General features: G+C 44.0%; 1 protein-coding gene and 1 long non-coding RNA gene across 2 annotated transcripts; one reads left to right on the plus strand and one right to left on the minus strand.

Annotated features, from left to right (window-relative positions):
* Nucleotides 1-757: 757 nt before the first annotated feature.
* Nucleotides 758-5,068, minus strand: LOC121294017. Its single transcript, XR_005946677.1, has 3 exons — nucleotides 4,985-5,068; nucleotides 4,285-4,326; nucleotides 758-835 (listed from the first exon to the last, which is right to left on the minus strand). It is a non-coding gene; the product is annotated as an uncharacterized LOC121294017 (long non-coding RNA).
* Nucleotides 2,607-22,334, plus strand: LOC121294013 (kelch-like protein 10). The gene is made up of 4 exons (XM_041217496.1): nucleotides 2,607-3,041; nucleotides 5,233-5,850; nucleotides 15,775-15,924; nucleotides 21,957-22,334. Exons 1-4 carry the CDS (start codon nucleotides 2,622-2,624, stop codon nucleotides 22,332-22,334), a joined length of 1,566 nt encoding a protein of 521 aa, XP_041073430.1. The 5' UTR covers nucleotides 2,607-2,621.
* Nucleotides 22,335-27,653: the final 5,319 nt, after the last annotated feature.

Here is a 27,653-nt window from a genome sequence, read left to right on the forward strand (position 1 = left end):
TTAGAATCTGGTAGAAAGTTTATCTCGGGGAGAATTCTCTGCCTCTTGGTATTTGTGAATGGGCGGATTCCCTCTCCCTTTCTGCTTTTTTACACGATTTGAAGTTAGTTAACCCGACAGCCTGTAAATTGCAAATATTGTCTTTGTTATGTCATTTTAAAACGTACACTTTCAATGTTTACGTTATGAGAACAGTCAATAACAAGGTTACACACAGACCAATGATGCCCATAAATCCACCATGTAAGTTGATAGGAGTAAAGGGTTAGTTGGCGGGCTCTGTCGGAGAATGTAAGCGGGTTACAGTACTGACTCGCGGCCCGGTAGATGCTGAATGATCACTCATTAAACTAAGGCAAGGGCCTTTGATTGTCCATGTCACCAAATGGAAGTCCACCAGATCCGCTGGGGACCTTCTCCTTAGTGATGTTACAATTGGGTGTGTTCTGGAACCCTGAGCAGCGCCGCTAAAAACATAAATCGTGACAACCGCAGCTCACACACTGACCACATCCACCCAAACTCATTGGGAAAAGTTCTCTTCGCTTCTACTGTGAAGGCTTCAGTATGGAGGAACCCTCAACCTCAACCCGGCAGTTAAGGCAGAGCACCATGGAGAGGAAGATGAGCGCTATGGCTTGTACCATCTTCAATGAGCTTCGACTTGAGGGGAAACTTTGCGACGTGGTTATCAGGGTGAACGGCATCGACTTCAACGCCCACAAGAACATCTTATGCAGCTGCAGCTCCTACTTTCGGTCAGTAACTGGAGCAAATAGGCTTCCTCCTTATCCCATTCCACTTAGTGTGTGCTTTAGCCCAGAAAGTAACGATGCTGAAAAGAAGCGTTTCGAGGTAATTCACCCAAAAATATAAACTCAAACTCAACTAATTCAAATTGTAAAGTGATATTCAGAATTCATCCACATGATAAAATGCATTTTTTAAAGCAACGGGATTGCAGTAGGGTCCATCTGACACGGTGTTAATCTGAATACATAACTTGATAACATTTCACAGCAAGACCATAATATTCCCTTTCAAGACAATAAGAGTTGGATATTGACAAAACCCACTGCAAGATTGTTATCAATCCAGCCGCAGCCAGAGATTCTCCTTCCACTCCAACTCCTACACCTTCCCTCTGTTATCCCTCAAGGATTTATCCTCAGCTCCCTGCTGTTCACATGCTTCCCATCAGCAACATCACCCCCAAAGGCACAGCAGGTTCCACTGTGAACGCCCAGCTGTACCTCACTATCCACCTCTCGATCCTAGATTTACCACAACTGCTCTTGTCCAGCATCCAGTGTTGTTTGTGCAGAAATTCCCTCCAATTAAACATTTGCAAGACCAAAGTCATGGTTAGTTTGCAGCCTTGACCTTGAGCTGAGCTTCCTGCCCCCATATTCGCTCCATTGCCATGACCACCCATTCCCAACTCCGTCATATTGTCCCTGCTTCAGCCTATCTGTTGTTGAAACCCCCATCGTACTCCTAATACTTCCAGACTCAACTATTCCCATGTTGTTCAAACTGGCCTTCCATCATCCCCCCCACCCCCTCCCCCCCCCACCACCACCCATCCCCCCTCTTCTGCTGCCTGTATCCTAACTTGCACTAAGTCCTGTTCAACCATCACCCCTGTGCTCAATTTTGAAATTCTAATCTTTGTGTTCAAACTCCTCCATGACCTTGCCCCTTCTTATCTCTGTAACCTCTTCCAATCTACAACCTTCTGAGAACTTTGCATTCTCCAATTCTGGCCTCTCTTACATCATCAATTTCCTTCAACCCACTAATAAAAAAATAAAATAATGTAGATGCTGGAAATCTGAAATAAAAACATAAAATGCTGGAAATACTCAGCAGGTCAGGCAGTATCTGTGGAGCGAGAAACAGAGTTAACGTTTCAGGCCAGTGACCTTTTATCACAGACGGATCTATTATTCCATTTTTCTCCCCACAGATACTGCCTGAGCTGCTCAGTATTTCTGACATTTTTTTTGTTTTTATTTCTTCAACCCACCAGTGGTGGCCATGTCTTCTGCTCACTAGGTCCTAAGTTTTGGATTTACCTCTCAAAACCACCCTTTGTTCCTTTATGATCCTCCTTAAAACCTACCTTTGGTCACCTCTCAATATCTGTATGTGTCTCTGTGTCACATTTTGTTTGATAATGCTCTTGTGAAGGACCCTGGGATGTTTTACTAAATGCAAATTGTTGGTGGGGTAATGAAGAGTAGCTGGTTCTAATAGAACCTTGCAACAGCTAGAAAGTGGGAGAAAATAGAATGCCTACAAGCTATTCATTCAAGGAAGGCATCACAGCCAAATTATTCCTGAGCAGGAGGAACATCATTGGAGATTTATTGTGGATTTAAATCCTCTTGCATTGATTAGTTTTTAGCCTTTCTTATTTTAAGCACGCTTGTGCCAAAGTACCCACAGGTGGATTAGTACAGAACAGCTCCATAGTAAGAGAGGTGAAATGGTTAGGTGGAATTGTACTTTTACTTATCCTAAGATTTCGCCACCCTTTGCTTTGCAGGGCTCTATTTACTAGTGGCTGGAACAGCATAGAGAAGAAGGTGTACAACATCCCAGGGGTATCCCCCGACATGATGAAGCTCATTATAGAATATGCATACACTCGGACTGTACCAGTCACTGTGGAGAATGTTGAGAGACTCCTGGCTGCTGCAGATCAGTTCAACGTCCTGGGAATTGTCAGAGCTTGTTGTGAATTCCTTGAATCTCAGTTATGCCTGGAAAACTGCATTGGGATCTGCAAATTTGCAGACTACTACTTCTGCCCAGAGCTCCGACACAAAGCCTACATGTATATCCTGCACCATTTTGAGGAGATAGTGAAGGTGAGTGAGGAGTTCCTAGAGCTGTCAGCCTTTGAGCTCAGAGACATCATTGAGAAGGATGAGTTGAATGTGAAACAAGAAGATGTAGTATTTGATGCCATTCTCAAGTGGATTGCCCAAGACCCAGACATCAGGAAAAAGTGCATTGTCATACTGCTGCCCAAGGTACATTAGGAGCTAAATGTATCTTCATTTGTATCAATTAAATATTTTTCTTGTAAAAGAGAGACTGGCTGAAGCTATGGATTAACATATTGTCCCTTCATCTCACACCTGAGTTTGAATCCTATCAAAACTGGGAGAATTACTTTTCTGTCTTGCTGGCTCTGTCAGTCCTGCAATGGGGCGATTTCAATCCAATTGTTGCTAAGCAGTGGTCCACAGCAGAAAGCTGGCAATAATTGGGAAAGTTGGTTGATTTAGATGGTAATATACAATACAAATATAATATACAATACAAATATCACATTTAGCTTTGAGATTTTGTGGTCTTTAAAAAAAAAGGTTGTTATTTTACATTCACCATCTTGGCCTGTTTGGAATCCCTCCCCCCCACCACCCGCCCCCCCCCATCACTCTCCCAACCCCCCTGCTCAACCAACCCACAATACAAGCCATTCCCCAGTGAAGAGGGTTGAAGGGGTCCCTCTTCTCGAGGATCTATAGCTGTCTTCCTCATGAGGAAGTACCTGGCAATGATAGGATGAGGAATTCAGCACTTGGAGGAACCAACCTTGAGTGCTGAATATTGGAGCAGGAGCCTATTAACCACTTAATTAATGTTATTAATATTATTGTGACTCTTTTATGAACATAAAAGTATGAACATATGAATTAGGATCAGGAGTAAGGCCACTTGGCCCCTCGAGGCTACTCTGCCATACAAGATGATCATGGCTGATCTGATTGTAACCTCAACTCCACATTCCTGCCTACCCCCAACAACTTTTCAGCCCCATGTTAATCAAGAATCTATCTGGCTCTGCCTTAAAAATGTTCAAAGACTTTGCTTCCGCTGCCTTTTGAGGAAGAGAGTTACAAAGACTTAATACTTTGAGAGAAAAAAATTCTCCTCATCTCTGTCTTAAATGAACAACCCCTTATTTTTAAACAGTGACCCCTAGTTCTGGATTCTCCCACAAGAGGAAATATCCTCTCCACAGCCAACCTGTCAAGACCCTTCAGGATATTAAAGGTTTCAACTAAGTCACATCTTACTCTTCTAAATTCCAGTGGATACAAGCCTAAACTGTCCAGCCTGTCCACCCATTCCAGGTATTAGTCTAGTAAACCTTCTCTGAACTGCTTCCAACACATTTACATCTTTCTTTAAATAAGGAGACCAGTACTATACACATAAAAGCAAAGTTTAAGAACAAGATTAACACTTAGTTTTCCTCTCACCAACCTCCAAGTCTTCACTCAGTTAGTCAGCTGCACTCCGTTTGCTCTGTAGATTGATAATAAATGGATGGAAGAATCTTTATTATTACATCATTTTGTAAAAGTTTGCAATAGTAACATAACAGTTCAAGTTTGACATTATATAAAGTGCAATACACCAATTTATTTCAATACAGTACTGTATGTGGCATTCAAAACTCTTACAATTAGAGGTTATGTTTACAATTTATGTTTACATTTCATGTCAAATATTCTCTGGCGCAAACAGCCTGAGGAGTTTTGTACGGTTTCCAGCCCCTTGGTGTATTGTGGAGGGAGGACGTTAGATTGTGGGTGGCCTTTCCCCAATGAGTTTTTACGGTCACTGCCCGAAAGCTCCCTCATCACCCAGGCCGAAACCTTTGAATGTGCCAGTCACCATCTCAATGCGTCATTTACCCAGTCACTATAATCTTTGATCTGTCTACCCATTTCCCCCCCTGTTTTCCTCCCCTTCTGTGGCCAAGGTGTGACTCCGGCTGGGGTATGGTACGTCACCCAGATGGTCATTCCTTGTGGCTGAGCCTAGGTGGGTGAGTGCTGGAGGAGGTAAATGAGCCAAGCTGAGGTGTGCTCTCTCACAGGCCTCGTTGAGCAGACTGGTTTTACCCCCCCCCCCCCCCCCCCCCCGCCTGTAGCCCGGGGGTCAGTGAGAACAGTTTTACCTTCCAAACTGCCTCCATGGCTGAGACCTCAAACTGACAGAGCGGAGATGAAACCGGACTGAACCCTTTCCGATCTTTCCTCCTTATTGGACGGTGCATGTGTCATTTTTACTCCTTTTCACGTCAGAGATATCAAAACTGGGCAATAGGTAGAAATACTCGCATTTTTATGGTGCCTTAAGGACCGTCCCAAAGCGCTCTAGTCGTCCTCTTGGAACTGATGGTTTATTAACTTTTCTCCCTTTCAGGTGAGACTGGCTTTAATGAACGCTGAATATTTCATGAACAACGTCAAGAACAATGACTATGTGAAGGACAACGATGATTGTAAACCTATCATTATTAACGCGCTCAAGGCCATGTACGACCTCAACATGAATGGACCGTCGAACTCGGATTTCCGCAACCCCTTGACCAGACCTCGTCTCCCCTACTCCATCCTCTTCGCAATCGGCGGCTGGAGCGGGGGCAGCCCGACCAACGCCATCGAGGCTTATGACGCCCGAGCAGATCGATGGGTCAACGTGACCTGTGAGGAAGAGAGCCCCAGGGCTTACCATGGAGCCGCCTACCTCAATGGCTTCGTGTACATCATCGGCGGCTTCGACAGTGTCGATTATTTCAACAGCGTCAAGCGCTTTGACCCGGTCAAGAAAACGTGGCAGCAAGTGGCTCCCATGCATTCCCGGCGCTGTTATGTCAGCGTGACGGTCCTAGACAGCTTCATTTACGCCATGGGGGGGTTTGACGGCTACGTCCGGCTGAATACCGCCGAGAGGTACGAACCTGAGACAAACCAGTGGACGTTGATTGCGCCAATGCACGAACAGCGGAGCGACGCCAGCGCCACAACCCTCCACGGAAAGGTAACCCGGGGAGGGATGCTCATTTGAAATGGGGGCTCAGGATTCCTTCTGATTTTCCCAATCCCGACCTTTCAGAATCCAGGCTGATCTTTTTCATTCTCTAACCCACGAGCACGGAGGTCTTGCTCCCAATGAGATCCGCTAACTGAACCCAGTATCTTCTGGTTAGAATCCCTCCCAGACCAGGCAGTGGGTGGGAATTCATCACCCCAGGCGACTCTGCCATTCCATTTAATCTGAAGCACTAGCCAAAGGTGAACAAATGTGTTGTTTAAACGCCCTTCCATTACAAAGACATTGCAAGGGTGACGTTTCCTTCATGCTCCCAGTTTAGAGGGATTCTGCACTGTCACAAAGTCAGGATTCTGGGTCTGAATCACCTCCAGTTTGCTTTCGGGAGGATCTCTCACTTCCAATCTTCAGTTTGGATCTTGTGCCGTGAAGATGCAGATTCTGACGTACAAATTCTGATATTTCCCTGCAATGTCCCAGGCATCGCGAATACTCAGATCACAAAAGGGGGGTTGGGTCCCAGTCGGTCCCGATCTCATGGGCACGATATTTAGTTTCAGGGCTCCCCTCCTTGTTTTGATGCAAGTCACTCGCTGTAAAGTGTATAGAGAGAGAGGCCAGGATCACACATGGCTCTGATACTTTCCATAATGGACATTTGGGGTAAAATTTTATCTCGGGTGGTGGTACAAAACGGGCGATATCGGACGGATTAATCGCCCGTTCTACGCAGCGCCTGATATTTAGTTTCATTGACAGAGTAACGAGCGGCCGATCTGATATCGCCCCCTTTTGCGTCAAGGTCCCAGATGAATTTCCGCCCCTGACTGTCGAGGTGCAGTATGTCCTGATTGGGTGAGATATCAGGGGGTAGCTGGAATCATGGAATTGTATCTCTGTATGAATCTGGGAGTAAAGAATCTCACATGGAAAAGTAACACTTTTACTCAAATCACACGGTCCGTCTCCTGAAGGTCAGAAATGCTGGGGTTAAGCTCGTATTTCACGAGTAACATAATATTTTTGTACTCAAGTTGAGGGTAACATTAGTGCCGAGAAATGGAACTTTTCACTTCACTCTAGCAGTTTACGAAGCCATCCAGGTCAAGCATGGTACAGTTTCCTCTACTCTTCACTCTGACTGAGATTTTCAATGTGTGCCCATGTCCATGGCCAATGGAATTGGTTTGAGATATCTGAAACTCATTTCACACGAGCCTTAGGATCAGCAAACTGAGGAGTCTTTGGCCCTTGGTCCGGGCTGGATTTGAACCTAGGTCCCAGAGGTTGAAGGTCAGTATTTAGCCCATTGCCCCACCTTCTGGCTGTATCGGTTCCTGGCCTGATGCTAATGGACTACTATCCCCGTGTAATATTTATTGAATTCACGAAGTCATACTCCCACAAAGTGTCACACTGTATGACCAAATCTCTGATACTATCACCAGAGCTCTGCAAACATTAGAGGTTATTCATTGATGCAACAGGGAGCAATGATCAGAAAATTCTGCCAACGATTGTAATCTATCTCCAATCACTTGCTTCCTGTCAGTATAACTCCCTGCTGGAAGTGTGAAATGTATCTGTAATATTCACACATGTCCCAGGGAGTTTACAACTAGGGCTAGGGTTTCAGCTGTTTTGCAATTGTGATTTTTAGGAGGGTTCTTGATGAGGCTCAATCACTCTTTGAAGTCAACGTTTATGCAGCAACATGAAAGCAAAATATCGCAGATGCTGGAAATCTGAAATAAAAACAGAAAATCCTGGAAATACTCAGCAGGTCAAGCAGCATCTGTGGAGAGAGAAACTGAGTTAATCGTTCAAAACATTGGTTGTGTAAGACCATGCTGAGGTTTGGAGCCTGTTTCAAATGTTAGGATATGTCAGGAGATTGGGGTCAAGCAATTAATAAAAGCAGAAAATATTAGAAACACTCAGCAGGTAAGGCAGCAAATGTAGAGAGAGAAATAAAGTTATGCTTCAGGCCAGTGGCGTTTCATCAGAAAGGGGAGGGGGAAGGGTGGTTAAAGCGATTCCTCTGCAAATGAACATCAGTGTTGCAAACATATCCTGATAGGTAGCTGCCAAATAAGCAGCAATTGCCCTCTAATGCCTACTCACTGCTCTCTCGGTCCTTACACATCTTGGACCACAACCAAGGGTGCAAGGCCGCCTCTATATTCTGAACCTTTCCCCCAATACAATATTAACCATCTCCAGAGATGGCTAGAAAAGTTCAAGCTGAGATATTTTAACCTCCTTATTGTTGAACAAAACCACTCCATTTACTGTAAATTAACCCTCCACCCTTCCGAACTTCCAGTGGCCTCGAACATTCTAACCCTCCAGTGATCTCCACCCTTCCAACCCTCCAGTGACATCCACCTCCTCTTGAAATTGAGTAGAACCAATAACGCAAGCGCCAAAAATAATAAGTACTTATTGGTAAACAGAATTAATGAAGAGAAACAGTAACAGTCATCAAAGAGCTAAGTTCCAAACATGCAACCTAAACAAAGCTTTGGGTTCTCATTCTGAACCTGCAGTAGGAACTACTTTTAACCACTTTGTAAGTCTTTAAAAATAGTTACAGATTTCTCCAGTGCTAAATGCAATGGCTGGTGTGACATTTGTTTCAATGTTTTTTGATGTTGCCGCTGAGCGTTAGTGAAATTTCACTCATACCCTGCTTTCTATTATTACTGAACCTTGATGAGGCTTTGCTTCCTTTGGACAGATAAGATAGTTGATATAGTTTAACATCAACTTATTTATTAAGAACTATATACAAAGACCTCAGGGCAAGCACATGGTATTCAGGACACAGTCTGTGCTGCGTCTAGCTCTCTTGGAGCCTTTCGGTCATCTGACTACTGATGTCACAGTTACATCATTAATATCCTCATGGTCTCATTAACACATTCTTTAATCCATTACTCTACATCTCCCCCAAGTCTAATCTCAAGTGGTTACATTCCTTTGTTAAACTATTTACATTACATTTTCCAACTTTTATAAACCTTCTGTACTGTTAATGATTATATCCAACTCCAACCCTTCACTCCCATCCAAATCACTGTCACAAAGAGATTCAATCCCCAACAGTGTTCTTGGCTGTCTTGGAAGCAGGTGCAGACATGTGTGGTCGCTTGTCTTTTTCCTATAAAACAAACACATTAATGGAGTGGGATAGCAGCTCCCTATGGTAACTGGGCTGTGATCTCTACGATGACTTAACTGTAAAGGTTGTGAAACCCAGTCATGAAAAACTGATCCAAGAGAGAAGACCTCAAGACATGGACAATCACACGTTCTTGAATAGGAAGAGGACAAACTAACTTCTCCTCCCTCTTAGCACACTGGGGAAAGGCTTGAGAAGATGAAGCATCTTCAACTTTGAAAAATTTCACAGCTGTATCATGCATTGTATCATGGACCATGAGAACAGTATTCAATTTTTGAGATTTAAATAAATCTGGAAGACGAGAAGAAGAATGACGAACATCCTGAAGACATCTCAGGATATGAAGAAAATATGACTTCCCTACTACTCTTAGAGTACTATTTGCACTTTCTGTAGGTAGTGGTAACATTGCCAGACTTGTTTTAGCATGAGACTGCTCTGCTGGAGGCAATGGGATGACAATGTCAGCATAAGTAGATAAGGCTACACCATCTTCAACAATGGGATGAATCTCCAGAACTGGATCTAGATGAAACTCCTGTATTGGACTCTTCAGCTGTCAAAGCTCTGCAGGTTTGGGCCTCTGCTTTTACACTGAAGGACGATTTGAGTGGAAGCATGATTTGCTGATGAGATTCAAATGTGTGCTGCAACCTGCTTACACACAAACTAGTAAGCTCTGCACTTTGTCTAGTGGTATGATCCACATGGGAATCAAGCATTTCTTTCTTGCTGGACAGCTCTGTGGTCAGCCAGCGATATACAATACGTTTCATTTGTGGGTGCAGTGGGACAGATATACAAATTCCACTGCTCTGCAGCAAACACAGCTGACTTCATAAAAAAGACTTCAGAGACTTTGTAACCTTAGGCAGTGGAGTGAAAGAGTGTAATGATCTCTAGGATCTCATCTTCTAACAGATAACTTATTTTTGCAATGACCTCCTTCTCATGACTTTTGCCAGGAAAGAGCCAACCCAGGTCAAGGAGCTCCTCTGGCAGATGGCTGCTGTATTTTTCATTGCCTTCTATTTCCACACCTTCTTGCCTGTCTGCAAAAGGAATTGAGAGGTCTGCAATCTCCTCCTGTGGTCAAGTGGATGGTGCTTCTGTGATAAAGAACGACTCACTGCATAATGAATAAACTTCACGTGCTACTGCTGAGTCTGTCAGTTCTTCAAATAACTTTGGAAATTCATCCTTAAATGGTACTTTGCTGTCCTATACTGAGACCTCATCAAGCTTTTGTATAAGACCAAGTCTTAAACTCGCTAACCTGCTGAGCAGAAATTGGCTGATTCTCTAAAAATAGAGCATTCCTTTCATTTCTTTTTCTTCATGACAAACGGCAGTATTCTTTCGGAGCTTTGTGCCCCCAGGCCTCTGAAGCTGCAAATTGAATGCTTGAACTTTGATTTCTTTAATCAATTTGAAAACCAGTCCGATCTGTCCAATAAGACAGAGACTCCTGCATCGCTCTCAAGTTTAAATTCTGTTCTGTAGTCTTGAGCTTCCTACTGCATAGACCAGAACCGTGTATCGGCTTTTTGATCTCTCCTAGGGAAGCCATCTGATTGGAGAGGTATAGCTCCCATTTCTTAGACCTCCAACTGACTGGGAACATGTTCTAATTTTCTTTCCTTGAATCCTTGAATATTGTTCTTGATTTATAAAACTGTTTAAAGTGACCTGTCCTGCCACAGAGAAAGCATTCAACTCCCCTTGCAAGGCAGTCTTCACGGCAGTGCTGTCTGTTTGCGCCACATCTGGAGCACCTGGCTGTAGATGGAAGAGATCTCCCCTCCCTTTCGCTGGTTTTGGTGGGCTTTCTCGTGAACCTTTCAGTGGGCGGAGCTTCCGACCTATGTACTGGACTGACGACCCCGCCCCCCCGACCGAGTCTTCACGCTGCCTCAAATTACACCCCAGTTTTGGTGTCTCAACTCGGCCTGTCTGGCAATCTGTTCAGCCTTCACTAGGGTCAGATCCTCTTTTGACTGTAATGAGTCAGTCAATGCATCATCGAGGATACCAACTACAGTATGGTTTCTAATCAATTGTGTTTTAAAGCTCTATAACTGCAGGTACTTGCTAACTGATATAGGTGATTAATGAAGGAATTGATGGCCTCCCCTGGCCTTTGGGTTCTCTGATTAAATTTTGCTCTTTCAATAACCAAATTCTTTATGGAGCTTAAGTATTTCTCAAAGGCCTCCTTCACCTCTTCATATGATGCCGAGACTTGCTGCGTAGGGACATCATTGGCTATGGCTCCAACAGCATATAAAAGTGTACAGACCTGGTTTTTCTGAGGTTTCCCCTGAAGCCGTTCAGTACCTTTCAAACTGTCTCTTCCAGAGCTCCCATCGCTGCCCTTGCTGTGGACCTCCTATGTGTTGGAAAGGTTTTTGGAGGGGTAGCGGCTGCTCATTGGCTAGTGACATCCTGTGTCTCTCACTGTCTCATCACCACGGTACTTTTTGGATCCAATCTTTGGCACTGCAAAGTCAAATTTCTTCCTTCGCTGGTCTTCACTCATGGGCCATTGATCTGTGGCCATAGTTTGCTAGACTGTGGCCCCAGCACTGCCACCGTGTTTTGATGTCTTTCAATATTGCTGCCAAGCATTAGTGAAGTTTCACTAATACCCTGCTTTCTAGTCTTACTAACCCTTGATGAGGCTTTGCTTTCTTTGGACAGACTTGAGATAGTCGGTATAGTTTAACTTCAAACTTTTTTTTAAAGAACTATATACAAAGACCTCAGGGTAAGCACATGGTATTCAGGACACAGTCTATGTTGTACCTAGTTCTCTTGGAGTCTCTCGGTCATCTGACTACCGATGTCACAGTTAGATCATTAATATCCGGATAGTCTATTTAACATATTCATTAACCCATTATTTGTTAACACTGAGCCATATATTATCACCAGATTCCAAGCCCTGTCCTCAGTTTGGTTTGATATCAGTCAAGATAGTGGTCTGGTTTTGCGATTAGTTTCAGCATAATTGGGCTAGGAAAAGGAGCAAAAAATTAGCCAGGGTTCCTCCTTCTGACTACTTCGACAATATGTGTACTATATTTATGTGACTGTTGAATGACAATAGGACAATAGAATAACAATAGAACTCTGATACTTTCTAGATTCACACCTGAAGGATGTGAACTTGGGTAAGATGTACGGGGTTTCTGATGCCTGATAAAAGATGTGTTAAGGCCTGTAGAAGAGAATGGGAATAAATTCAGGGTGTATAGTGGGGGACAAACTAAATTATTAATAATAGTTCTGAAGAAGAGCCATATTGGACTCGAAACGTTAACTCCCTTTCTCTCCCGATAGATGCTGCCAGATCTGCTAAGTTTTTCAAGCACTTTCTGTTGTTATTTCAGAATTCCAGCCCCTGCAGTATTTTTAGTAAATTATTAAGGCTGTCACATTTTTAAAAGTAGTTTTAAAATTAGTCCTCAAATAAATACTTATAAATATCTTCAGAGTTAGACTTAAGTTAAAGTGACTGCAGAATCCTGGAATGGTACAGCAGAGGAAACAGCCATTCGGCCCATCATGTCTGCGCCAGCTCTTTGAAAGAGCTATTCAATTAGTCCCACCCTCGTTTCAGCAGCAAGGACAAGTGCAGTCATAAACAAGCTCTTACTGCATAACCCTACAAATTTTCCTCCTTTAATAGAACGTTGCAGTGAAGCAAGCAGCAGAGAGGAATAGAGTACGTTATAGCTCCAGAAAGCCAAACAGGGGCTCTGAATCTGTGACTGTGCCCACACCAGCAAATTCTGAGCTTGATTCCACCTAACACTCTGAGACTTAGCAGGGCCTATTATCCAATTCCGTGGAGTTCAAATATTGATATGGTAACTGTGTTTGGTTCCAAGTTATTTTAAGCAGATTTTGAAAATATGACAATGCTATTACTTAATGACATGCTATTAATATTTAGTGCCAGAGGAACAATAGTAAACTTATTTTCTCTTTATACTTGCTATGGGGTTGTGGAAGAGGAGTCCAGACCAAGTATAGTCTTCAGGTGAAGTGGGGTTAGAGAGTGTGGTACAACTGAAATATTGCACAGAGGCAGAACTGGGGCCAAGGCACAGCCACCAATGGTGCCACAATTAAAATCAGGGTTGCACAAGAGGCCAGAATTAGAGGAGCACAGAGATCTCAGAAAGCTGTGAGGCGGGAGGAGATTATGGAGATAAAGAGGGGTGAAGCCATGGAGGAATTTGAAAACAAGGATGAGGATGTTAAAATCATTATTTTGATATCAATATTGTTTGACCAGGAGCCAATTTAGGTCAGTGAGCATAGGGTCATAGGCAAACAGAACTTGGTGTGAGTTAAGAAAAGAGTGATTTATAGAGCTTAGAATGTGGAAGACCAGCCAGGAATTGGAATAGTCAAGTCTAGGAGTAATAAAGGCAAGAATGAGGGTTTCAGCAGCAAGGACCAGTGCAGTCATAAGCAATAATTATGGAAAAAAGTTGACAACAGGAAGTAATGTTTTATAGAAAGCAAGTACATGCAGATGTAAATCTTGAAAATATTTATCGACATTCTCATAGTCTCTTCAACCTGGGGACACTTTTATTGCTCTCCACAATGTTCTCCCCTCACTTTCTGAAAATATGATGAGTCTGGCTGGGGTTTTTCCACAGTACAGTCAGCTTGATATGCGAACCCTGACAATGAGTAAGGCAAATTACTTAACTTTTGGGGGCATCACAATAAAGCCTGATGGATTCCTTGGCCAACATCCATGCACATGTATGGAGAATGCATTAAAGGGGACAGGTTGCATTGACAAAAAAGTACCTGGATGAGCACTTGGCACGTCATAACATTCAAGGCTATGGGCCAAGTGCTGGTAAATGGGATTAGGTAGGTAGGTCAGGTGTTTCTCACGTGTCAGTGCAGACTCGATGGGCCAAAGGGCCTCTTCAGCACTGTGTGATTCTATGATTCTGTGACTTGGCTTGTATTGCCTTGACTATAAAATATAGATCACATTGAGGTGTTTAAGAAAATTAAATTGTTTGATAGGGAGGAGAGAGAGAAACAGTCTTCTAGTGGCCAAGTTGAGAACAAGATGGAAAACCTTTGGAACAGAACTAGGCCGTTCAGGAATGATGTGAGGAAGCATATCTTTACACAAAGGGAAGCAGAAATCTGGGATTCTCTCACCCAAAAAGCTGTTGAGAATGGTGGTCAATTAAAAAATGTAAAAAATGAGACTGGTAAGCTTTTGTTAGGGGAGATTATTAAGGATTACAGAACCAAATAGGTAAATGGAGTTAAGATACTGATCAGTCATAACCTAATTGAATGGCAAAACAGGCTCTGGAATGGGGTGGGGTGGATGGGTGGGGAGGGGGTGGATGGGTGGGGTGGTGGGGTGGATGGGTGTGGGAGGGTGGATGGTTGGGGGCTGGGGGGGAGAATGGGTGGGGGGGGGTGGGGTGGATGGGTGGGTGGGAGAGGGGGGGGTGGATGCTGGGGGCGGGAGGTTGGTGGTTGGCGGTGGTGGAGCTGAATGGCATCCTCTTTTTCCTAAATCCGACAAAAGTAATCAGAGATCTGGAAAGGAACCCCGGCAACTGTTTACCCCTCCTTAGTCCAGAGGGTGCAAATCCATTGTTAGAAACTGAACTACTGCCCAGACTGAGATCAGCAACGTTTGCACAGACCGTGGGCCATACCTGGGACCTTTCTGATCAGCAAGATTGAGTACTGCGGCAAGCCATCGGGTCTATTAACTTGAGCACTTTGAATTCTTTTCATGGTATCTAACTAGAATGTCAACTGTCCACTGGACACAAGCTCTCTCAATAATGCAATGTCTTAAGGAGTGGAGATAACCATGGGTTCATCCAGCGGTAAGTTCTCTCAGTATACTGCCTCCCACTGTATTTCTGGACTACAAGTTTCATCGATACAAAAGTCTCCATAAACAGGTAAAGTTCTGCAGCTGGAGCTCAGCTTTTACTTTGACTGGATTGACAAAACAATGCTGCTAAGAGCAAAGAACATAAGAAAGACTGGGATGAGAAAATATCAATCAGCTTATCAGGCATTCTCTACAAACTCTGTACAAATCCCCATATCAGGGATTCTCCCACAGGCCATACGTCTACATTCTATCCTCTAATGGACTTTGCCCATACTGAGGGCAAGTTGTATTAGCGCTCCCTGATCCCAAAAAGAAATTGAACAGAACACCTGAATATACACCCAGTCTCACAACTCCACTGTTCAACTATGGCCTGCTGAGGTCTAATTCTACGCACAGCTGTCCACATAGGAACTAGGCTAAATGCTGAGGGAGAGTGCGCTGGGGTCTATAACAAAATAGTTTTACTCATCCCTGGTTGTGTTTAACCATCCATGTTTATGATAATTGGCCCTTTATACCTGGGTTCAGTTGAAACTTCTCTCTTATATTTGGCTCTTCCTCTGGTTTGCCTACCCTGCTTTTAAATGAATACCTACCTACAATCATTGGTTCCCTACATTATTCTAAAAACTTGCACTGTGCGCCCTTAATCTTCAGTTTTCAATAATGAGCTCTAATTGAAAGTGTGGCGCACCAAGGCTCAATCTAGCTTCACCACCTCCTGCATAAACAAAGCCTGGTGTGCCACATCTCACGCTCTAACACAATCCTTCCCGCTCACGGCCATCTAGCTGTGCTTTCCTCTTCACTTCAGGTCTACATATGCGGAGGATTCAATGGTAATGAATGCTTGTTCACAGCTGAGTTCTACACTCCCGAAACCAACCAATGGACAACCGTAGCGCCCATGAGGAGCAGGCGTAGTGGCGTTGGCGTTATAGCTTATGGTGAATGCGTATACGCAGTAAGTGAAAACAGCTTGCAATTATAGAACACTTCTGACATAGCAAAAAATCCCAAGGAGTTTCTCAACATGGGGTTAATAGAAAAGGGAAATTTAGAATGAACAAGTAGATTTTAAGGCGACTTCTGGTGTGGGGGAAATGTGGCAAGGGAAAAGAGAGTTCCAGATTTAGGGAGGCAGGATGACTGAGAGCACTGCCACTAGTGATAGAGAGGAATGTACATCACACCAGGGGTTAATAGCAGGCAATGCAAGATTGTACACAGGGTGGGAGGGAGTTGCAGAGATTGAGAGTGTGAGGCCACAGATTGGGGGAGGAGGTTGGGGATTTTGAAATGGATGCAGAGGAACAGGGTAAAGCCAGTGGGAGACATGACTCCTCCCCAAACATTCTGAGGTCAGTTACCTCATGTTGCTCCCAGGAATTTCTGGCACCCTGACTTCAGCCTGGGAGACCACGATTCCAGGTCAGCCTTCAGAGTGGTTAAGTCAGCATTCTCTCAGTTCCAAACTCCCACCATTTGGCTGTGCCGCCGCAGAAGGACAGGAAGCAGAGAGGTCAAAACGGACACAGGAATAAATAGGTGAGCAGCATTTTATACTGAATGAACATCACATGTTTTCCTTATTCAGTTACGTTAATACAAAGGTCACTGGGGTTACTTGCAAACTCTCCCATTATCCAAGTGACTTGTTTATTCTTTCTTCAATCCAATTTGCTTTGCCTTCTCCAAGTTTCACCAAGAAATTATCAGGCAACAAGAAGCTCAAACTGACACTTCCATGATGTCTTGTAAACTTGCTTGAGAACGGATGCTAATATTCTCTCCCTGTGCCTAGCATCCAATCAAATGGATGAAAAAAAACAATTCTGGCAGCATTGAAGGTGCATGTTGGAGGCCAAACATCTGGATGTTGGACTGATAGGACAGGTGGAGTGCTAGCTAACAACTTGCTTTTATATATCACTTTTAATATTAGAAACATCCTAACATGCTTCATGGGGTGTGGGATGGGGACCAATTAACAGGAGAGACGTCCAAAGGAACAGTTCAAAAGACCAGCTTGAGAAACCTTTTAATGGCAGGGAGGGTAGCTTCAAGGAGGAAGGGTTTAAGAATTAAGTTCTAGAGATCAAGGTCAACAGCGGATCACAGAAAGGGCTGGGGGTTGGGTGAGGGTGGGGGGGAGCAGAACTACCTTCCTGACCCCAAGTTCCTAATCTCACTCTTGGGCCTGGAGAGGTGGCAAGAGAAGACTGAAGTGATTTAACAGTGGGCGCTATTTGAAGTCGAATTCTGTGAGACAGCTTTCTATACTTTACTAACTCCACTCCCCTATCCCAGCAGTAGACCTGTTCACCAGGGGAGGAAGGGCAATGTGATAGAATGACAGGGAGACTGATTTTTCTAGGGAGGAGTGGAGTGAGATGCCAACATTAACCAGTCCAGAATTCTACAGTCTGGCCAAGAGATGCAACTAACCACAAAGAACAGAGGGAACGAATGCACAGAAGCTTCTGCATATTCCTCATTCCCTAATACATTTATTTTAACCCTAAATACAATGGTTCACATTAAAAGTACTGTTAACAAGTGGATACGGAGTAAGGAACAGTTGAACAAGCCCATGTCTTTTTGATTGATCTTAACCCACCTATCCATCTTGCACATCACTGAACCATAGGAATTACAGCACAGGAGGACATTAAGCCCACCCACCCACCGTGTCTGTGCTGGTGTCACTGCTAGCTCTTCAGCTGCAGCTATCTACTCTAAACAGTCTTCCAAACTCCTTTCCCCTGTCCCTACATGTTCTTTTTTTTCAGTTGTCAGCCTTGAGTAAGTGGCTAGCACTCAGAGTCAAAAGGTTGTGGGTCCAAGCTCCTTTCTAGACACTGGGGCACTGACACTTCAGTACATTACTGAGGGGGTGCTGCCTTTCAGGTGAGAGGCTGAACCAAGCTCCCATCTGCCCCCAATAAGCTGACATAAAAGATCCCATGGCACTATTTTGATGAGCAGGGGAGTTCTCCTCAGTGTCCTAGTCAACATTTATCACTCAAACAATATTGAAAACAGATGATCTAGTCATTTACTTCACTGCTGTTGTGGGAGCTTGTTGCACCCAAATGACTTCCATGTTTCCAACATTACAACAGTGACTACACTTCAAAAGTGCAGTGGCAGTGGCTTAGCGGTATTGTCTCTGGACTAGTGTTCCAGAGATCCAGGGTAATGTTCTGGAGATAAAAGCAAAATACTGCGGATGCTGGAAATCTGAAACAAAAACAGAAAATGCTGGAAAAACTCCAACAGGTCAAGCAACATGTGTGGGGATAGAAACAGAGACTGTTCCAGAAGAGAAGCAGAAACTGCTTCTCTCTCCACAGATGCTGCTAGACCTGTTGAGTTTTTCCAGCATTTTCTGTTTTTTGTTGTTAATGTTCTGGGGACCTGGGTTCAAATCCCACCAAGGCCGATGGTGAAATTTGAATTCAATAAAAATCTGGAATTTAAAGTCTGATGATGACCAAGAAACCATTGTTGTAAAAACCCATCAGGGTCACTATTGCCTTAAGGGAAGAAAACCTGCCATCCTTACCTGGTCTGGCCTACATGTGACTTGAGACCCACAACAATGTGGTTGACTCTTAAGTGCCCTCTGAACAAGGGCAATTAGGGATGGGCACTGGACTTCCCAGTGACGCCCACATCTCAAAAAAATTGGCTGTGAAATGTTTTCAGCCATAGAAATGCAAACTTCCTCTTATTTTCTTCAAATAGTTATTAAATATATTTATTCATTCACAGGATGTGGGCATCGCTGGCTGGGCCAGCATTTATTGCCCATCCCTAGTTGCCCTTGAGCTGCCTTCTTGAACCGCTGCAGTCCAAATCATGTAGGTACACCCACAGTTCTGTAAATGAGGGAGTTCCAGGAACTTGACCTAGCGACAATGAAGGAACGCCGATATATTTCCAAGTCAGGATGGTGATGACTTGGAGGGGAACTTCCAGGTGGTGGTGTTCCCATCTATCTGCTGCCCTTGTCCTTCTAGATGGTAGTGCTCTTATAGCCACAGTATTTATATAGCTAGTCCAGTTCAGTTTCCAATCAATGGTAACCCCCAGGATGTTGATAGTGGGGGATTTAGTGATGGTAATGCCATCAAGGGAAGATGGCTAGATTCTCTCTTGTTGGAGATGGTCATTTCCTGGCACTTGTGTGGTGTGAATGTTACTTGCCACTTGTCAGCCCAAGCCTGAATATTGTCCAGGTCTTGTTGCATTTGGACGTGGACTACTTCAGTATCAGAGGGGTCATAATTGGTGCTGAACATTGTGCAATCATCAGCGAACATCCCCACTTCTGACCTTATGATGGAAGGAAGGTCAGTGATGAAGCAGCTGAAGATGGTTGGGCCGAGGACACTAACCTGAAGAACTCCTGCAGTGATGTCCTGGAACAGAGATGACTGACCTCCAACAACCACAGCTATCTTCCTTTGTGCTAGGTATGACTCCATCCTGTGGAAGGTTTTCCCCCTGATTCCCTTTGTCTCCAGTTTTGCTATTGCTCCCTGAAGCCACACTCAGTCAAATGTGACCTTGATGTCAAGGGCCGTCACTCTCACCTCACCTTGGGAGTTCAGCTCTTTTGTCCATGTTTGAACGAAGGCTGTAATAAGGTCAGAGGCTGAGTGTCCCTGGTGGAACCCAAACAGGGCATCAATGAGCAGGTTATTGCTAAGCAAGTACCGCTTCATAGCAGTCTTGATGACTCCTTCCTTTACTGATGATCGAGAGCAGACTGATGAGCCAGTAATTGGCTGGATTGGATTTGTCCTGTTTTTGTGTACAGGACATACATGGGCAATTTTCCACATAGTCAGGTAGATGCCAGTGTTGTAGCTGTACTGGAACAGTTTGGCTAGGGGCACGGCAAGTTCTGGAGCACAAGTCTTCAGTACTATTGCCGGTATATTGTCAGGACCCATAGCCTTTGCAGTATCCAGTACCTTCAGCTATTTCTTGATATCATGTGGAGTCAATCGAATTGGCTGAAGACTGGTATCTGTGATGCTGGGGACCTCCGGAGGAGGTAGAGATGGATCATCCACTTGCAATTCTGGCTGAAGATTGTAACAAATGCTTCAGCCTTATCTTTTGCACTGATGTGCTGGGCTCCTCCATCATTGAGGATGGGGATATTTGTGGAACCTCCTCCTCCAGTGAGTTGTTTAATTGTCCACCACCATTCACGACTAGATGTGGCAGGACTGCAGAGCTTAGATCTGATCTGTTAGTTATGGGATCGCTTAACTCTGCCAATCACTTGCTGCTTATGCTGTTTGGCACGCAAATAGTCCTGTGTTTTGGCTTCACCAGGTTGAGGCCTCATTTTTAGGTATGCCTGGTGCTGCTCCTGGCATGCCCTCCTGCACTCTTCATTGAACCAGGGCTGATCCTCTGGCTTGATGGTAATGGTAGAGTGGGGAATATGCTGGGCCATGAGGTTACAGATTGTGTTCAAGTACAATTCTGCTGCTGCTGACGGCCTACAACGCTTCATGAATGCCCAGTCTTGAGTTGCTAGATCCGATCAAAATCTATTCATCAGATGGTAGTAGTGCCACACAACACGATGGAGCATATCCTCAATGTGAAGGTGGGACCTTGTCTCCACAATGACTGTGCGGTGGTCACTCTTACCCATACTGTCATGGACAGATGCATCTGTGGCAGGCAGTTTGGTGAGGATGTGGTCACGTGTGTTTTTCCCTCTTGTTGCTTCCCTCACCACCTGTCGCAGACCCAGTCTACCAGCTATGTCCTTTAGGATTCAGCCAGCTCAGTCAGTAGTGGTGCTTCCAAGCCAATCTTGGTGATGGCCATTGAAGTCCCCCACCCAGAGTACATTCTGCGCCCTTCCCACTCTCAGTGCTTCCTCCAAGTGATGTTCAACATGGAAGAGTACAGATTCATCAGCTGAGGGAGGGCAGTACGTGATAATCAGCAGGAGGTTTCCTTGCCCATGTTTGACTTGATGCCATGAGACTTCATGGGGTCTGGAGATGATGTTGAGGACTCCCAAGGCAACTCCCTCCTGACTGTATACCACATATGATTCTGCGAGTATGACTATGTCAGGCTGTTGCTTGACTAGTCTGTAAGACAGCTCTCCCAGAGCACTTGTCCCCAGATGTTAGTAAGGAGGACTTTGCAGGGTCAACAGGGCTGAGTTTACCACTGTCGTTTCCAGTGTCTAGGTCGATGCTGGGTGGTCCGTCTGGTTTCATTCCTTTTTTGAGTCTTTGTAGCGGTCTGATACAACTGAGTGCAGTTCAGAGGGCATTTAAGAGTCAACTGGAGTCATATGTAGTGGGGACAGCAGATTTCCTTCCCTAAAGGGAAATTTAAGTGAACCAGATGGGTTTTTACAACAATCGGCAATGGTTTCACGGTCATTGCTAGATTTTTAATTCCAGATTTTTATTGAATTCAAATTCCACCATCTGTTGTGGCGAGTTCATTCCCAGAGCATTACCCTGGGTCTCTGGATGACTAGCCCAGCGACAATACCACTCAGCCATCGCCTCCCCTGGGAAGAGACTGGGAGATATGGTTAAAAGGTAGATCGCTGTAGGTGACAGGTTTTTTGGACTTTTCCCATCTCTTCATAATCTTGAAGCTGCATTCGTCACCTCAAAGCCTCTTTTCCAAAGACAATACTTTCTTTTTTTTTAAAAAAAAACTCTATTCTCATAAGTTTGATTCCGAAATTCCAGAATTACCTTTGTTCGGTCCTTTTCAAAGGACAATAATAATTCTCATGCTGCCTGATGATTAGCTGGCCAGATGGAACAAAAGTCCTGCGGATGGCGTCTGACCGACAACTTATTGACTTTTAAGATTGTCTGGGCTTGAAAGTAAGACTGAAATAGTAATCATTACAAAACCACTTAACGCTGCGAGGAAGTGAACCATTTCCCTTGTAGTGAACAGCTGCTTTCCCCTTTTAAACGGCAGGTTGGAGGCTTCGACGGGGCTAACCGCCTTCGGAGTGCTGAGGCTTACAGCCCCCTCACCAACACCTGGCGCACTTTGCCCACCATGTTTAACCCGCGGAGCAATTTTGGGATTGAGGTGGTGGACGACCTCTTGTTTGTCGTGGGCGGTTTTAACGGTTTCACGACGACGTTCAACGTCGAGTGCTACGACGAGAAGACAGACGAGTGGTACGACGCCCATGACATGAGCATCTACCGCAGTGCCCTGAGCTGCTGCGTGGTGCCAGGGTTGCCCAACGTTCGAGAGTATGCAGCGCCCAGGGACAGTCTGCTGGGGTTACTGTCCCGCGAGGAACAAATAAAATACTCGGCCTCTACCAGCCTCTTAGCGGTATGATCTCTGCACTGACAACCCGATTACTCTTTTTGCTGTTACCAATAAAATATTTTCCTGAAGAATCAACAGTGTAATAACCATAAAGAAAACTTATTTTTAAATAAAATTTTAAGCACAGTGTGAAGATTGGTCTGCATATGTTCACTGGTAACTGTGAGGACGAAGCCTAAAGGACTCCTGTTGTGCAGTGAGAAGAGAATCACCAATATTTCGAGAGAGAAAAACAGGCACCTTTGTTCTAGGGGTAAGTAACAATAGCCACAAAGCCTTTAACGCTGCATATATACCAAGAAGAGGGCTTCCATCACCTTGGCAACGCCCGCTGACGGAGAAAGGTCAAGAGACTGATCCTTAACGACAAAGATCTGAGCTATCAGGGAAAACTGGAGAAAGTTAGACTCCTCCACTAAGAAAGGTGTCGGAGAAAGTGATCTCATTCGAGATTTAGAAGATGGGTAAAGCAATGGAATAACGCTTCAAATTACATTCTAGCTGGGTAGAACAGGGGACAAATGTCTATATAAAAGGTAAATGTAGAACGGAAATCAGGAATTCTTCACAAGGACTGAGCAACACTTGGAAGGAGGAATGATGTCAAAAATCCAGTATCTTTGTAGTATTTGCTCTCAGGATGTGGGAATACTGGAATGTATTGACAGAAGCAAATTGAAGTGACGAATCATGATCATCACAAGCACACCGGCAAAATAAAATGGTTATTAGTGGACTAAGTAAGCCACGTTGAAACTTCCTAGAATTCAATGCCAAAGAGATGCAAAGTGTATTTACCACAACTGGAAATTGCACTAATATTCAACTTGAGCTGAACTTTGGGAAATCCACAAAACATGTCAATAATAAGGAGAGAATGTCCGACTGTAGAGGCCAGAAGGATGGATGATTTGGGAAAGGGAGATGCCATATTGGTACAGTAGCTGAGGGGCGGTGAGGTAGTTTAAAAGGGGGCTTTACATGGGGAGGCGGGACAGATGGAGACTGGAAGTTATGTGATGAAACCTTCAGGTTTACATCCAAGCAGAGGGAAAGTGTGAGAAATGTGAGGTTGTCCAAATTGTCAAGAATAATAGAAAAGCAGAATATTATTTAAATGGAGAGAGACTGCAGAGTGCTTCAATACAGTGGAATCTAGGAGTCCTTGTACCAGTCACACAAGGTTAACATGCAGATACAGGAAGTAATTAGGAAGTTAAATGGAACGTTGGCCTAGGGAAGTCTTGCTAGAACTATACGGGGTGGTGCTGAGACTGCACCTAGAGTACTTTGGTCTCCTTACTTAAGGAGGGATGTATTTACACGGAAGCAGTTCAGAGAAGGTTCACTAGGTTGTTTCCTGGGATGAAGAGGTTGTCTAATGAGGAAAGATTGAGCAGGTTGGGCCTATACTCCTTGGAGATTAGAACAATGAGAGGTGATCTTATTGAAACATACAAGATTCTGAGGAGTGCTGGACAGAGTGGGTGCTAAGAGGATGTTTCCTCCTGTGGAGGAATCTAGTATTAGGGGGCACATTGTAAAAATAAGAAGTCTCCCATGAGATGAGGAGGAATTTCTTCTCTCACAGGGTTGTTAGTTTTTGGAATTCTGTTCCATGGAGAGTAGTGATGGCTGGGTCATTGAATATATTCAAGGTTGAGTTTGACAGATTTTTGATCTACAAGAGAATCAAGGGTTGTGGGGCAACAGGAGAGTGAACTTAAGGTCACAATTAGATCAGCCATGATCTTATTGAATGGTGGAACAGGCTCGATGGGCCGAATGACCTACTCCTCCTCCTATTTCTTCTGATAGCCATTGCTGAACTTAAAAGGAACCAAAATTTCATGTTTTTCTGCACTGTGTTACTCCAGTATAAAAGGTGAATTTGTACACCAAGGGTTAAAAGGCAAAAAAAAAAACCCCAAAAGGACTATGCTGGCAAGAGATTATGTTACTGGGCTAGTAATCAAGAAGCACGGTCTAATGGTCAAATACTACATAGCAGCTGGGGTATTTAAACATTATTATTTAAAAGAAGCAGCAATAGTGACCATATAACTTCTGGAATTTCTTTAAAAACACACCCGGATCACTAATACCCTTTAATTTGCCAATGGTCTGGCTTGTGTGTGGCTCCAGATCCACCGTAACATGACTGACATTTAACTGCCCCATGAAATAGCCTTGGAGACCATCCCATTGCATTCAAGAAGGTGGCTCACCGCAACTTAATCAAGGGCAATTAGGGATGAGCATTTATGCTGCATTTACCAGCAATGCCCATACCCTGAGAATGAATTAAAAAACAGAGGGCATCAAACTTTTTTTATTCATTCACAGGATGTGGGGGTCACTGGCTGGGCCAGTATTTATTGCCCAACTCTAATTGCCCTTGAGAAGGTGATGGTGAGCTGCCTTCTTGAACCGCTGCAGTCCATGTGGTGTAGGGAGGGAGTTCCAGGATTTTGACCCAGCAACAGTGAAGGAAAGGTGGTATATTTCCAAGTCAGGAGATTCACAAGAATGATTCCTGGGATGATGAACTGTAACTATGAGGATAGATTGGAGAGGTCGGGTCTGTTTTCCTTGAAGAAAAGGAGACTTGATAGAGATATTCAAGTTCCTGAGGGGTATGGACAGGCTAAATAGTGAGAAAATGTTCCCACTCAAGAGCACAGCCAGAACTAAAGGGCACAGATTCTAAATAATTGGCAAAAGGAGTAAATGTGGTGTGAGGAAAAGTTTTTTCACCCAGAGGGTGGTTGGAGTCTGGAAGGAACTTCCTGAAAGTGTGGTGAAGGCAGGTTCGATCGAGGTATTCAGAAGGGAATTGGATTGCTATCTGAAAAGAGAGCATGCGCAAGGTTACAGGGATAAGGCAGGGGAATGGGACTAGGTGGAATGCTCTTTCAGAGAGCTAGTGCAGACTCAATGGGCCAAACGACCTCCTTCTGCATTATAAATATACAGTGATACTGTGTGCAACTTGGAGAGGAACTTGCAGGTGGTGGTGTTCCCATGCATCTGCTGCCCATGTCCTTCTAGGTCGTAGAGATCATAGGTTTGGAATGTGCTGTTGAAGGAGCCATGGTGAGTTGTTACAGTGCATTTGTAGATGGTACATACTGCTGCCAATGTGTGTTGGTGGTGGAAGGAGTGAATGTTTAAGGTGATGCACGGGGTGCCAATCATTCAGGCTGCTTTGTCCTGGATGATGTTGAGCTTCTTGAGTGTTGTTGAAGCTGCATTCATCCAGACAAGTGGAGAGTATTCGATCACACTTCTGACTTGTGCCTTGTAGATGGTGGACAGGCTTTGGGGAGTCAGGTGGAGAGTTACTCACCACAGAATTCCCAGCCCTGACCTGCTCTTGTAGCCACAGTATTTATATGGCTAGTCCAGTTCAGTTTCTGGTCAATGGTAACCTCCAAGATGTAGATAGTGTTGGAATCATATCTCTCAAGACTGAATTTTTCTTTTACAAAATGGAAGGACTTGGCATTTTTTGTACATTTGGATGTTGACCTGGGTTTTTTTCAAAAAGGTCATAAGTTCACTTTGGAACTGTCAACAAACAGGCCTCTTCGAAGAAATCACCTGACCTTTATTTTACTTGTGGAAGATCTTGTAGAAGATTGTTTGTTTTGAACTGTAATCACTTTAATTGATGGGGAAAGAAACTGAAGAAAAGCAAAGACTAATAACTTTCTGGAAATCACATGGGAGAAAGAAAAAAAATCTTGACGTTGTGAAGCTGCCGGTTTTGAAGGCAGCCTGGTTGGGGAACAAGCTGAGGAAAGTAGGCTACCCTAACTGGCTCTCTCTCTCTCTACCTTGTCTAAAATTATACATGGCTATCAACCTGTAGCCAGAGAACCCTCATCTGGGTGTAACTGGTCTGCATTTGGACCTGCAAAGCTGAGACCAGTTGGTGAGAATTTCCAAACGTCACCAGGACCGGTGGCCTGTCATCAGATGAGAGAACTCCAGGTCGACTGTGTCAAGGTCCTGCACACTTTATCCTTTATTTTATAACGCTCATCCTCTAAAGCTCATCTCTGCAGAGAGACTCTAACTGTTTGTGCTTTACTGTCTGTGTGTTTGTGTGTGTGTTTCTGTGTGTGTGTTTGTGTGTGTGCACGCATGCATGCTGGGGGAATTCTGTAGGAAGAGATAGTTATACTTCCCGATTACAACCGTGTGTTAACCCAGTACTTGCAACTTGTTAAAAAAAAATTTTGTTTTATGATAAACAATCGTTCTGAATTTATTGAAAGAAGCCTTGTTGAAGATTCTTTTATTCTGGGCACCAGTAGGAGAAATAGGTGATTGGCTATTTTGGTGAGAAAACTAAACTTTTAAATTAATGGTACAGCGGAGTAGTGGGGCTAGATCATACATGCACTTCTCCCATCCCGGTTGTAACATAAATTGGGGGCTCTTGCGGGATTTGAAATGTGGACAGCGGGTGATTGGACACAGAATAACAGCAATTGGTAAAGGATAAAAGGACAGAGACCAGGTCTCTTACAGATTAATAAATGAAAATAGCTATCTTTGATGCAAGTGATTTTTGAAACAGCCTGGGTTAAATTATGTTTCTGTAATGATATTAACCATCACTCAGTTGATGAACATGGTGGAGGAGTTACAGATAGAAGTTAGAACAAAAGCTAAGAAAGCAGAGCTTAAAAAACTAGTGGCCAAAAAGCTGAAAATAGAAGTGAAAGAACCAGAGGAACCTTTAGAATCAGAAGGAGACAAGTTTACATGGGCACAGTTTAAGGTAGAAAGAAGAAGTTGGAAAGGAAAAGGAATGACAAAGGAAAAAGCAAGGGAATAAGAGGAAAGGGAAAAAGAGGGAGTGTTTCAAAGGGAGCAAGCAGAAAGGCAGGAGTGAGATATGGCAATAGAAAGAGAATTGGAAAAGTGAAAACTTGATCTCCAGAGAGAGAAGTTAGTAATGGAAGAAAAAGAGAAGGAACAAGAAAGGGAATACTGGCTTAAAAGGCTGGACTTTAAAAAGAGGCCTCAGATGTAGAAGAAGGTCCTGATAATGAAAGAAACACCTCCAATCCAAAGCCCAGTGAGGACATGCTTAAATTTGTACCAGACCTCCCAAAGTTTGAGGAAAGGGTTTTGGAGAAGCATTCTTTATTTCATTTGAGAAGGTAGCTACGCAAATGAAGTTGCCAAAAGAAATCTGGACATTGCTCTTACAGAGTAGGTTGGTGGATAGAGCTCATGAGGTTTATGCATCGCTGTCAGAAGAGGCATCTGTGGATTATGATGCAGTAAGAAAGGCTATTCTGAGTGCATATG

Source organism: Carcharodon carcharias, chromosome 23 (genome assembly GCF_017639515.1).
Source record: "Carcharodon carcharias isolate sCarCar2 chromosome 23, sCarCar2.pri, whole genome shotgun sequence".
NCBI lineage: Eukaryota > Metazoa > Chordata > Chondrichthyes > Lamniformes > Lamnidae > Carcharodon > Carcharodon carcharias.

What these genes read in the sequence shown, in the direction of transcription:
- LOC121294013 (XM_041217496.1), top strand. Translation starts at nt 2,622, where the DNA reads ATGATGAAGCTCATTATAGAATATGCATACACTCGGACTGTACCAGTC. An exon ending in TTGTCATACTGCTGCCCAAG is followed by an intron (nt 3,042 to 5,232) that starts GTACATTAGGAG and finishes TCTCCCTTTCAG; the next exon opens with GTGAGACTGGCTTTAATGAA. An exon ending in CCACAACCCTCCACGGAAAG is followed by an intron (nt 5,851 to 15,774) that starts GTAACCCGGGGA and finishes TCTTCACTTCAG; the next exon opens with GTCTACATATGCGGAGGATT.